Source organism: Schistocerca nitens, chromosome 1, assembly GCF_023898315.1.
Source record: "Schistocerca nitens isolate TAMUIC-IGC-003100 chromosome 1, iqSchNite1.1, whole genome shotgun sequence".
In the NCBI taxonomy this organism is placed as follows: domain Eukaryota; kingdom Metazoa; phylum Arthropoda; class Insecta; order Orthoptera; family Acrididae; genus Schistocerca; species Schistocerca nitens.
Genome location: NC_064614.1, coordinates 1,096,952,136 through 1,096,965,575, shown reverse-complemented (window position 1 = coordinate 1,096,965,575; position 13,440 = coordinate 1,096,952,136). Strand labels below are relative to the sequence as shown.

Below are 13,440 nucleotides of genomic sequence, written 5' to 3'. Positions count from 1 at the left end.
GTAAAGAAAGACGCCAACAAAATAGGTGTTAAAGAAGAAATAATACGTGACAGGAATAACTTTAGGCTACTTATAGAAAACGCAAACTATGAAGAAGATGCGCAGTTGGCGAGAAAATGAAGAAGTACTGGGAAGAACGGAAGAAAAAGAAACACCATAAGTCTTAAGTTGTATGCGGTCCATAGCTGGCCAAATTCATAATATATATATATATATATATATATATATATATATATATATATATATATATATATATATATATATATAGTAACTGTTGTCGAAAGAACAGATACCATTGATGACCGTGTAGCGTCTCTAGAATAAATGATGCGCGAGTAATGAGTGGAGGGGCAAATATCTAATAGGTACATTACGTATGTAGATTGTGGACAGTTGGGAGTGTGGGTCTACGGGAAGCGTACAAGGGATAAGTCCCTGCAATCGCACTACACATCTGTGTCGTCGGTGGCTCAGATGGATTCTGCTTACAAAAGCATATTCGTAAACATTTTCGAAGTTGCGCAGCATCTCTAAAGGACGTAGCCAAAACCGGTGTTGATTAGTGTGTATTGCTCTTCAAGCGTGTTTTTCTTAGGTTTTTCCAGATGGCACCAAAATGTAAATTAACTTACTTCGCTCTTATGGGGCTTGGTGAACCAATACGTTTTCTTTTGTCCTATGGGAAGATGGACTTTGAGGATATTCGTTATGAATTTGAGCAGTGGCCACCAGTGAAAACATCTGCACCATATGGAACGCTTCCCCTTCTTGAAATTGATGGAAAGAAGATGCATCAATCCACTGCTATATGCCGCTATTTAGGCAAGAAGCTGGGGCTGGAAGGTGATAATGATTGGGAATCTGCTGAGATTGATATGGCTGTTGATACGATAACAGACTTCAGATTGAAGTTAAGTGACTATTACAGGGAACCTGATGAACCTATTAAGCAGAAGAAGAAAGTAACTGTGTTTAATGAAACACTACCCTTCTATCTTGAAAGGCTTAATGAACAGGTGAAGGAAAATGGAGGATATCTTGCAGCAGGCAAGCTGACTTGGGGAGACATTTTCTTTGCTGGACTGTGTGATTACATGAATTGTGTGGCTCAGTTTGATATTGCAAAAGATTATCCAAGTCTAGCATCTCTTAAGAAGAAGATATGTGAACTGCCAGCCATAAAAGATTGGATCAGCAAGAGACCAGTGACAAACCTTTGAGGCCACAATTGTTTCATAAAGTTGAAGAAAATAGAGAGAATGAATTATATTTTTAAATAATTGGACTTACATTGATTTAAATATGTAATTTTTTCTTGCTGCTTTATAACAGAAAAATAAGCTCCTTGAAAGGTCTCTGTTGGATTCCTTTCATGTTGATTTCTTAAATCTGTTGTCATTTACGGCATAAATTCCTCTTCTAAATTTACTGTGGTGTTTCTGACTATCTGGGAGGAGACTGAGCAGTGAAACGTGTTACTTTTACACATAAACAAGAACGATCTGTCACACAACTACACTTTAAAACACAGTTTATATGTAATTCATGTCACACAGTCTCATACGGAACCTACATCCGCTTTCTATTATATACTGTATATGATAAGATACTGTCATCCCCCTTCCCTTCTGTGCGAGAGGATGAATGAGCAAATGTATTTCTAGTTGCATGCTGGATGGTACCAGACAAGCCTGTCTGCTAGAGAACAGTAGGACCAACGTCGGCACAGGTGGCTACGCTTTCTAAAAGCAAAGAGGTTTCTATCCTTAGTATGGTCCTGTCCGTCCCTTGTCATGTTGGTATAGGAAGCTGCCTCTCTGGTCACTTCCGTTGGTATTTGTGAGGCACCCCTCAGGAAGGGACCACGGCAGTCTGTCCGCGGCGAGCGTCTGAAGTGGTAAGATCTCCGGCTAAGCGCATGTCTGCTAAGTCCGTAGGACAATGGATTTCTTAACTTCAGCCTAACTGAAAATTTAATCACCTTTATTTCAGGTTTAGCTCTAAAATATCTAATGTTATCTTAAATTGCAACGCAGTGTAATTCGAGTGTGAAATTCAGAATATCTTCCGGTAGTTGCTTTGTCACTACTTTGTGAGTAAAGTGGAACCACGTGTTGATCAGTAACTCTAACTAGCATCATCAATCATAAATGCGAATGTGCGTGAGATTATAACGTCTCGTCTTGACAATATTTTTCAATATAGCAACTTTTCTTAAGTTCAACCCACGTGGGTTGTACTTTGTGAGACCAGTACCACGTGCTTATACAATTGTTTGACCCATCAGGTTAATAGTAAGACATTAGTAACCAGTTCGAGGTTTTTCTTTTGTAAATTGCGTTTCTATGTAATTTATATTAATTATCAAAATTATTGTGGAGTTACACTCTTTGTGTAAACCAAGTTGACCACGTGAAGCATGTGGTGTAATCATCAAAGTAGCCCTCAGCTATTCTTTTCGGGAAGATTCACAGAGAGTTAGTATGAATTTAGTATACCAGTGTGTGGTAATTACATGACGGACAGGATTGCGCTGCGAACGCAACTTCTTTGGGGGAAAATTGAATCGGTTGGTTATGATTAATTTCCTCTTGCATATGTTTCAACGTTCTTCGTGTGTTATTTTCTGAATTCAGTGTTGTATGTAGTCTCCCAATCTTGGCTTCCTATTTGATGTGTTCCGTAAGATTAAAAACTCACATTTACACAATCCTAAATAAGGCACCAGCTTAGTTATGACTCAAGTTTAATATGCTGAAATTTCAATGATCAATGTTAACATAAATTTCCAAATATAAACTAATTTATTTCTTTTTATTTAAATTCTCTTTTATATATATATCACCGGTTGTCGTATGACGATTAAAACATTATAATTAATGTTAGTCTGGTTGGAAATTTGGTAAGCTAGATTGGATACCTGGTGAAACAGTTGCTCAGTAATGCAAGGTTAACTTCCCCAGACAGCTCACAGCTTTAACCCGCTTTTATTGTCTATCAACACCGCTTTCATAGCAAATTAAAGCAACAACTTACATCCTGCAACAAATTTGCATGTTTATATTAATTGCGTATCTTCACAATATATGCTAAAAACTGTAAAAAAACAATGATTGATAGAGCGTCTACCATGTAAGTAGGAGATCCCGGGTTCGAGTCCCGGTCGGGGCACACATTTTCAGCTGTCCCCATCGAGGTATATCAGCAACACCTGTCGGCAGCTGAGGGTTTAAATTAATTATCGTTTATTCTAGAGGTGTTGCACGGTCATCAATGGTGTCTGTTCTTTCGAGAACAGTTACTATCTATATATATGCTGTTTCTCCGCCTGTGGGATATCTCCTTCCTCTTCTTAACCACACTAACAAGGAGAACACGGCAAATACCATAACCCGATTTCCCAGCAACTTCGCACCGTGGAAGAAGGTCAAAATAAACGAATACGTGTCTTGGTTTATCCGTAGATACTCGACCATTTCTGAGAAAACGACGGTCATAGTTTCCGAAGTAATTTAGATGTCTTTCAGCTCGCGATAATCTCATCTGGAACGGTGGTGCAGGGCTAGCTTTGTGGTGTCTCATTTTTGCGTCCCATATTCGAAAAGTGTTTACTATTCCTTTCATTTATTCTAATTTATTATCATTTTTTATTTCTCTATCACGTGTCCGTAAGAGGTTATTATACGAATGTTTTTTATCAAGTTACAGGATATTAGGGGATAAAAGGCCGTTACATACACTCCTGGAAATTGAAATAAGAACACCGTGAATTCATTGTCCCAGGAAGGGGAAACTTTATTGACACATTCCTGGGGTCAGATACATCACATGATCACACTGACAGAACCACAGGCACATAGACACAGGCAACAGAGCATGCACAGTGTCGGCACTAGTACAGTGTATATCCACCTTTCGCAGCAATGCAGGCTGCTATTCTCCCATGGAGACGATCGTAGAGATGCTGGATGTAGTCCTGTGGAACGGCTTGCCACGCCATTTCCACCTGGCGCCTCAGTTGGACCAGCGTTCGTGCTGGACGTGCAGACCGCGTGAGACGACGCTTCATCCAGTCCCAAACATGCTCAATGGGGGACAGATCCGGAGATCTTGCTGGCCAGGGTAGTTGACTTACACCTTCTAGAGCACGTTGGGTGGCACGGGATACATGCGGACGTGCATTGTCCTGTTGGAACAGCAAGTTCCCTTGCCGGTCTAGGAATGGTAGAACGATGGGTTCGATGACGGTTTGGATGTACCGTGCACTATTCAGTGTCCCCTCGACGATCACCAGTGGTGTACGGCCAGTGTAGGAGATCGCTCCCCACACCATGATGCCGGGTGTTGGCCCTGTGTGCCTCGGTCGTATGCAGTCCTGATTGTGGCGCTCACCTGCACGGCGCCAAACACGCATACGACCATCATTGGCACCAAGGCAGAAGCGACTCTCATCGCTGAAGACGACACGTCTCCATTCGTCCCTCCATGCACGCCTGTCGCGACACCACTGGAGGCGGGCTGCACGATGTTGGGGCGTGAGCGGAAGACGGCCTAACGGTGTGCGGGACCGTAGCCCAGCTTCATGGAGACGGTTGCGAATGGTCCTCGCCGATACCCCAGGAGCAACAGTGTCCCTAATTTGCTGGGAAGTGGCGGTGCGGTCCCCTACGGCACTGCGTAGGATCCTACGGTCTTGGCGTGCATCCGTGCGTCGCTGCGGTCCGGTCCCAGGTCGACGGGCACGTGCACCTTCCGCCGACCACTGGCGACAACATCGATGTACTGTGGAGACCTCACGCCCACGTGTTGAGCAATTCGGCGGTACGTCCACCCGGCCTCCCGCATGCCCACTATACGCCCTCGCTCAAAGTCCGTCAACTGCACATACGGTTCACGTCCACGCTGTCGCGGCATGCTACCAGTGTTAAAGACTGCGATGGAGCTCCGTATGCCACGGCAAACTGGCTGACACTGACGGCGGCGGTGCACAAATGCTGCGCAGCTAGCGCCATTCGACGGCCAACACCGCGGTTCCTGGTGTGTCCGCTGTGCCGTGCGTGTGATCATTGCTTGTACAGCCCTCTCGCAGTGTCCGGAGCAAGTATGGTGGGTCTGACACACCGGTGTCAATGTGTTCTTTTTTCCAATTCCAGGAGTGTATTTATAAAATTACAACTGTGTTTCACAATGTCATGCATTTATAATGTAATATACGTTTTTATGATGTTTTCAGGGGTTATAATCTTTCTAAATTCCAATATTCTCATATTTCATTCTTATATCAATATTTACATTAATTCTTACATTTTATTCTTGTCCTTACTCTTCAGGAATGTCTGGTGCATTTTGTTGGATGATATCGATCGTAGAAACGTTCGAAACACGGAAATTTCGAATACCACGAGCATCTCACAAAGGCAGATTTGTCACAGTGACATTTCTCCGTACGAATCTGGCTCAGGAAAGAAGCTTCGTTTAACATCGCTGAAGACTTCACGCGTTGACATCATACTGGCGCTAGCAACGGATTATGAATCAAGGTACACTACAGGAATGCCGAAATAATTCTCTCTTTCATTTATTGTTCAGTCACCAGACATATGATTAGTAGACGAATGAGGACAACATTACTTCAATATGCAATGGAAAATGTTGGCGTAGTAGTCTTCTACAGATATTGATAGATAAATTAAAAACAAAAATAAAAGTAATAATCGGCTTTAGAATACGGGTCGCAGAAGTCTGAAACCGAGACGTCAGCAACGGCGCCACCGCGTCGGCTATACCATTTACTCGCTAAAAGGCATAAAAGTAGATCGAAAACTTTACACATCGTTTCCTCATAAACGATCGAGTATGTACGGAGAAGCGCACGAGACAGGTGTTCGCTTATTTTGACCCGTCTTCCATTGTGCGAAGTTTCTGGGAAACTGAATTACGGCAGTTGCCGTGTTCTCCTCGCAATTGTGGGTTTCCAGGCCTTACTAAGGATGTAGCCACTATCATGATTTCTCAGCTGTTCCCTTACTCGAATCTCGATAGAGGCATTAACGACAGAATCATAGAAGTTAGATGCCTGTGTCAGAACCTTAATATGGTCACAACCCATTCCGAGTAATTCGGACTGGAAATTTTCCGTGACTGCTGGCGGAACCTTAGACACGGGCGTCCATTATCTTTATTCTACACTATTGGCCATTAAAATTGCTACACCACATAGATGACGTGCTACAGACGCGAAATTTAACCGACAGGAAGAAGATGCTGTGATATGCAAATTATTAGCTTTTCAGAGCATTCACACGAGGGTGGCGCCGGTGGCGACACCTACAACGTGCTGACATGAGGATAGTTTCTAACCGATTTCTGATACACAAACAGTAGTTGACCGGCGTTGCCTGGTAAAACGTTGTTGTGATGCCTCGTGTAAGGAGGAGAAATGCGTACCATTACGTTTCCGACTTTGATAAAGGTCGAATTGTAGCCTATCGCGATTGCGGTTTATCGTATCGCGACATTGCTGCTCGCGTTGGTCAAGATCCAATGACTGTTAGCAGAATATGGAATCGGTGGGTTCAGGAGGGTAATACGGAACGCCGTGCTGGTCCCAACGGCCTCGCATCACTAGCAGTCCACATGACAGGCATCTTATCCGAATGGCTGTAACGGATCGTGCAGCCACGTCTCGATCCCTGAGTCGACAGATGGGGACGTTTGCAAGACAACAACCATCTGCACGAACAGTTCGACGACGTTTGCAGCAGCATGGACTATCAGCTCGGAGACCATGGCTGCGGTTACCCTTGACGCTTCATCACAGACAGGAGCGCCGGCGATGGTGGACCCGACGACGAAACTGGGTGCACGAATGACAAAACGTAATTTTTTCGGATGGACCCAGGTTCTGTTTACAGCATCATGATTATCGGTCCGTGCTTGGCGACATCGCGGTCAACGCACATTGCAAGCGTGTATTCGTCATCGCCATACTGGCGTATCACCCGGGGTGATGGTATGGGGTGCCATTGGTTACTCGTCTCGGTCACCTCTTGTTCGCATTGACGGCACTTTGAACAGTGAACGTTACATTTCAGATATGTTACGACCCGTGGCTCTACCCTTCATTCGATCCCTGCGAAACCCTGCATTTCAGCAGGATAATGAACGACCGCATGTTGCAGGTCCTGTACGGGCGTTTCTGGATACAGAAAATGTTCGACTGCTGCCCTGGCCAGCACATTCTCCAGATCTCTCACCAACTGAAAACGTCTGGTCAATGGTGGCCGAACAACTGTCTCGTCACAATACGCCAGTCACTACTCTTGATGAACTGTGGTATCGAGTTGAAGCTGCATGGGCAGCTGTACCTGTACACGCCGTCCAAGCTCTGTTTGACTCAATGCCCAGGCGTATCAAGGCCTTTATTACGGCCAGAGGTGGCTGTTCTGGGTACCCGTTATGACGGCCAGAGGTGGTTGTTCTGGGTACTGATTTCTCAGGATCTATGCACCCAAATTGCGTGAAAATGTAATCATATGTCAGTTCCAGTATAATATATTTGTCCAATGAATCATCTGCGTTTCTACTTGTGTCGATATTTTAATGGCCAGTAGCGTATTTTGTGACACAAAATCCGGAGATATTGGTCGAATTCTCCGGAAACACAACGTGCAAACTGTCTTCCAGCCACCAGCTAAATCACGGGCACAGCTTGTTAGTGTCAAACACGATTTTGACATGAAATTCCGGGTCTCTCAGATACCCTGCTAATCTGGAAATACATATATAGCTCAGATGGCGCATATTGTTGCAGATCATTGCCGACTACACCACGGGTACACCAAACTGTAGCAGCCTAACAAGTGGGCAGTCGCGGAGCGCTGACTGTCAGAATTACAAGGAATGGATTACGATAACAATGTTCTGACGCAGACGTCTAACTTACGGGACTTTGGCATTGCAGAATCTGTCGAGATTCAACTAAAGGAACAGCTGATCAGTCGTGTTACAGACAGAGCGGCAGGTCGGAGGGAATGGAGGAAGAGCAAAAGCGCCACACCAGTCCCTCAGCAGTCAAGTCATCTGCGCTACTAATCATGGCAGCGAGCTCGCTCCACGAAATGATGCACTTGTTGGACACTGACATCCGTCCGTCCACCAGAGAACTATTTCGTTATCCTAGTCAACATGGTCAAACATTTTCTCCAAACCTACACATGCTACAAACGTAGGTTTTCCTTTCTTCAGTCTTTCTTCTCAGATAAGTCATAAGCACAGTATTGCCATGAGCTTTCCTATATTTCTCCGAAACCCGACCTGATCTTTCCCGAGATCAACTTTCGCGTTTTTCTATTCTTTCGTAGGTAACAGGTTAAATATCGTTACTGAAACCAAACAGACATCAGAAGTAGATGAAGGCAGATGTTGAGAATTCGTTTCCAAATTTCGACATTGAAGAAGGTCCAAAGAGTCTACGTCTACAGACAATGTGTATAGAAATGAAAAGTGGACTGTGCAATTTGTAGAACAACAAATTAGGAGCGTCCAGAAATCTACATCTACAGTTACATACATGCTCCACAAAAGGAGGGTATATTGCTCCGCTACTAGTCATTTCGTTACCTGTTCCACTCGCAAATAGAGCGAGGGGAGAACGGCTATCTATATGCCTCTGTACGAGTCCTAATTTCTCTTGTCTTCTTGCTCCTTAAGCGATATGTGCTCTGTAGTCAGCTTCAGATGGCGATTCACTAAATTTTCTCAATAGTGGCTCACGAGATGAACATAGTCTTCCCTCCAGGGATTCCATTTCAGTTCACCAAGCTTCTCTGTAACAATCGCGTGTTGATCGAATCTACCGGTAAAAAATCTAGCGGCACTTCTCTGAATTACTTCGATGAGTTCCTTTAATCCGACCTGGTTGGGATCCAAAACACTAGTGTTCTATAAGCGATCACCTTTACAGATGAATCACAGTTTCCTAAAATACTCCCAGTAAAGTGAAGTCGACCATTCACATTCCCTGCTACCATCTTTCTTTGCTCGTTCCGTTTCATATCGCTCTGCAACGTTACGCCTATATATTTAAGGTCAGGTTCTTATTCAAATGAACAAAAAATAAGCAAAGTTTGGAATATTTCTGAGACATACAAAAGGATATGTTCGGGTATTATGATTGATCATATTTTGAACTTAATTTTAGATTTTTCAGTAAAAAAATAGAAAATTGCGTGCGTAATTATGGTTTGATCAAGGGTCTGTGAGTTTGAAGTAAGCAGACTGCGTGCAGTGTAGCTCTTCAGCAGTTGTCTGCGATCAAAAGTGAATAACATCAATCGATTCTACATTAAATTTATGGGAGTTTATACCTAATCACAATGAAATAGCCTTAAATTTAACGATATGGTGCAAACTCAAAAGTTCGATTTTTTTCACTCTTTGTGGCTTCACAGACAATAGTTAATATTGACCCATTTTATTTTATGCTGCACGCAGTTTTGAGAAATTTTTTCTCGAGAAAAACTTGTTTAAAGCTTAGCCAAAACCTTTATATGTATTATTAGTTCAGTTTCCATAAAAACTGCATATTATTATATATTTTTGATGTCGCTGAACACAAATCTCACGTTACGTTCTCAAGATTCAAGATGGCTAATCCAATATGGCAGACCAAAAATTAAGTTTTGAAGAAATTCCGACCAAAATTTGACAAAAAAAAGTGTTTTCGTTACTGACGTTTAGTCTGCAATTCCGGGACCGTACATCACCCCTTCCTCTGACTCGGCGTGTTCCTGGAGAGCAACTCCCTCGTTCATCTTGACAAGAAAAGCCGGTATGGCTGACCTGGATATGCAGACTGCACACGTTGTTCGTCAGCTTTTTCGAGGAATACGTCTTCTTGCATACTGAAAAAAAAAAGTTCAAATGTGTGTGAAATCTTATGGGACTTAACTGCTAAGGTCATCAGTCCCTAAGCTTACACACTACTTAACCCAAATTATCCTAAGGACAAACACACACACCCATGCCCGAGGGAGGACTCGAACCTCCGCCGGGACCATCCGCACAGTCCATGACTGCAGCGCCTAAGACCGCTCGGCTAATCCCGCGCGGCTGCATACTGCAATATAAATCAATTTGTGAACGTGCGTCAAGGCACTACAAATTTTCTACCAGAGTCGGGCGTCTCCGGCTGAGAGCGTCCCACGGTGGCAGCGACACTGCTTCGAACAATGGGCTGTAGAAACTTCTTTATCGCACGGTTTAAAAAACGTTTTCTTCCCCACATTCTAGACACATGTACCTTTCAAAAAACGCAATTAAAAATCGAATTTTCGATCATTTTGATGAAACCCTGTTATTAAGCGATGTGACTGTGTCAAACGGGCCACTACTAATGCTGTATTCGAATATTACGGGACTGTTTCTCATACTCCTCTACATTAACTTACATTTTTCTACAATTAGAGCAAGGTACAACTAATGACACCAAATACAAGTTTGGTCTAAGTCACCTTGTATCTCCCTATAGTTACTCAACGGTTATACCTCTCCGTACACCCGGGCGTCATCAGCAAACAGCTTCAGATTGCTGCTTGCACTGTTCGTGAGATGATTTATGTGTTTGGAGAACAGAAGGTGTCAAAAATGGTTCAAATGGCTCTAAGCACTATGGGACTTAACATCTGAGGTCATCAGTCCCCTAGAACTTAGAACTACTTAAACCTAACTAACCTAAGGACATCACACACATCCATGCCCGAGGCATGATTCGAACCTGCGACTGTAGCGGTCGCGCGGTTCCGGACTGAAGCGCCTAGAACCGCTTGGCCGCCACGGCTGGCCAGAAGGTGTCCTATCACAGTTCCATCCCATAGAAGGAGGTTAGCAATTCAAGACATAAATAACGAAAGAATGTGTTACAAAAAATATGTGAGAAAAGAAGTAAAGGGAACACCCTTACCAGGAGAAATAGTATGATGGTCGTGACACAAGAAATATAGCTAGCAACTTGCAAGACGTAGAGTGCTCTGGTTTCCGCAACACAAAGGCAGAGTTATTTTATTCCGGCTGTTACGCACTGACTTTAACGAGCTGAAAAATTGGATTAACTCCGCTGAAACTGCGGTCACGCCAGTTTAATACGCACCGCGTGGTCACAGCCGGTGCGATATCACCGTGCCCTGGCCTGTTGCCACACGGCCGCGGGGCCGATCAGGGTTCAGCGAGGACGGGGAGGCGGCGCCCCCTGTCACTCTCTGCATAATTCACTGCCGCCGCCTCCCACTCAGCCGGTTTACGACTTGTTGGTCCTTAGGTCTCAAGAAGGCTATTTCAGTGTCGAGGTGCGGTCGCAGACAGCTGTACCGCTCCAAACGCCAACAGGCGAGCGCTGCTACCGGCCGTGCTGTGCACGACACAAAACTTGTAGCTGCTACTTAGCTAATTGTTATAGGTATCATGTGATCGACTCTTTTATAGAAATTAATTGGAACGAGTCAGATTACAGGGTATGTATTCATGGTTAGTGTTCATATTAATGATCCCATTATCATTTTAATCCTAGTCATGGAATTACACCTAAAGCAAGCGTTTTTATACCAGTTTTTAAGTAGAAATTCGTCAATAGAATAGAAGGGGTGGTGCAGGAGAAATGATTTTAAGTTAGACTTAAAGCTTACTTTGCCACCTGTCAGACATTTTATGGAACTGGGCAAATGCTCAAAAATTTTTGTTGCTGCGTACTGAATTCCTCTCTGATTTATTTGTTGTTGTTGTCGTCTACAGTTCAGAGACTGCTATGCTACTCTATCCTGTGCACGCTTCTACATCTCCCAGTACTTTCTGCAACCTACATCCTTCTGAATCTGCGTAGTGTATTCGTCTCTTGGTCTCCCTCTACGATTGTTACCTTCCACGTTGCCCTCCAATACTAAACGGGTGATCCCTTGATGCCTCAGAAGATGTCCTACCAACCTATCCCTTCTTCTAGTCTAGTTGTGCCACAAACTCTTCTCCTCAATTCTATTTAGTACCTCCTAATTAGTTACGTGATCTACCTATCTTCTTTAGCACCACATTTCTAAAGCTTCTATTCTCTTCTTGTCCAAACTACTTATCGTCCATGTTTCACTTCCATACATGGCTACACTCCATACAAATACTTTCAGAAACGACTTCCTGACACTTAAATCTATACTCGATGTTAACAAATTTCTCTTCATCAGAAACGCTTTCCTTTCCATTGCCAGTCTACATTTTATATACTCTCTACTTCGACCATCATCAGTTATTGTGCTCCCCAAGTAGCAAAACTCATCTACTTAATTTCTTCTCCGTGGATTTTAATTCCTACTCCAATTTTTTTTTTTTGTTTCCTTTACTGCTTGCTCAATATACAGACTGAATAACATCGGCGATAGGCTACAAACCTGTCTAACTCCATTCCCAACCACTGCTTCCCTTTCATGCCCCTCGATTCTTATAACAGCTATCTGGTTTCTGTATAGATTATAAATAGCCTTTCGTTCCCAGTATTTGACCCCTACCACCTTCAGAATAAAGAGAGTATTCCAGTCAACACTGTCAAAAGCTAAGTCTACAAATGCTAGAAACGTAGGTTTGCCTTTCCTTAATCTTTCTTCTAAGATAAGACGTAGGCTCAGTATTGCCTCCGTTTTGCAACATTTCTACGGAATCCAAACTAATCTTCCCCCATGTCGGCTTCTACCAGTTTTTCCATTCGTCTGTAAATAATACGCGTTAGTATTTTGCTGTCGTGATTTATTAAACTGATAGTTCGGCAATTTTTACGTCACTTTTAGTCACTTTATTCAGGTCCCATCTCCTTAAATTCCCACGTTTTTGCAGTTTCTTCAGTTTTAATCTACAGTTCATAACCAATAGATTGTGGTCAGAGTCCACATCGGCCCCTGGAAATGTCTTACAATTTAGAACCTGCTTCCTAAATCTCTGTCTTACCATTATATAATCTATCTGAAACCCTCTAATATCTCCAGGCTTTTTCCATGTATACAGCCTTCTTTCATGATTCTTGAACCAAGTGTTAGCTATGATTAAGTTGTGCTCTGTGCAAAATTCTACCAGGTGGCTTCCACTATCGTACTTTCCCTAATTTTTCAAAGGCTATCTTTGAAAAGCAATTATTATATGTCTTACCCCCATTCTACACTCCTGGAAATTGAAATAAGAACACCATGAATTCATTGTCCCAGGAAGGGGAAACTTTATTGACACATTCCTGGGGTCAGATACATCACATGATCACACTGACAGAACCACAGGCACATAGACACAGGCAACAGAGCATGCACAATGTCGGCACTAGTACAGTCTATATCCACCTTTCGCAGCAATGCAGGCTGCTATTCTCCCATGGAGACGATCGTAGAGATGCTGGATGTAGTCCTGTGGAACGGC

At 43.3% G+C, this 13,440-nt stretch overlaps 1 protein-coding gene across 1 annotated transcript; it reads left to right on the top strand.

The window, feature by feature from the left end:
* The first annotated feature begins 492 nt into the window (after window positions 1–492).
* Window positions 493–1,340, top strand: LOC126238377 (glutathione S-transferase-like). The gene has a single exon (XM_049947786.1). It carries the CDS (start codon window positions 606–608, stop codon window positions 1,218–1,220), a length of 615 nt encoding a protein of 204 aa, XP_049803743.1. The 5' UTR covers window positions 493–605; the 3' UTR covers window positions 1,221–1,340.
* Window positions 1,341–13,440: the final 12,100 nt, after the last annotated feature.

Coding starts and splice junctions, on each gene's coding strand:
- LOC126238377 (XM_049947786.1), top strand. CDS start 606: ATGGCACCAAAATGTAAATTAACTTACTTCGCTCTTATGGGGCTTGGT.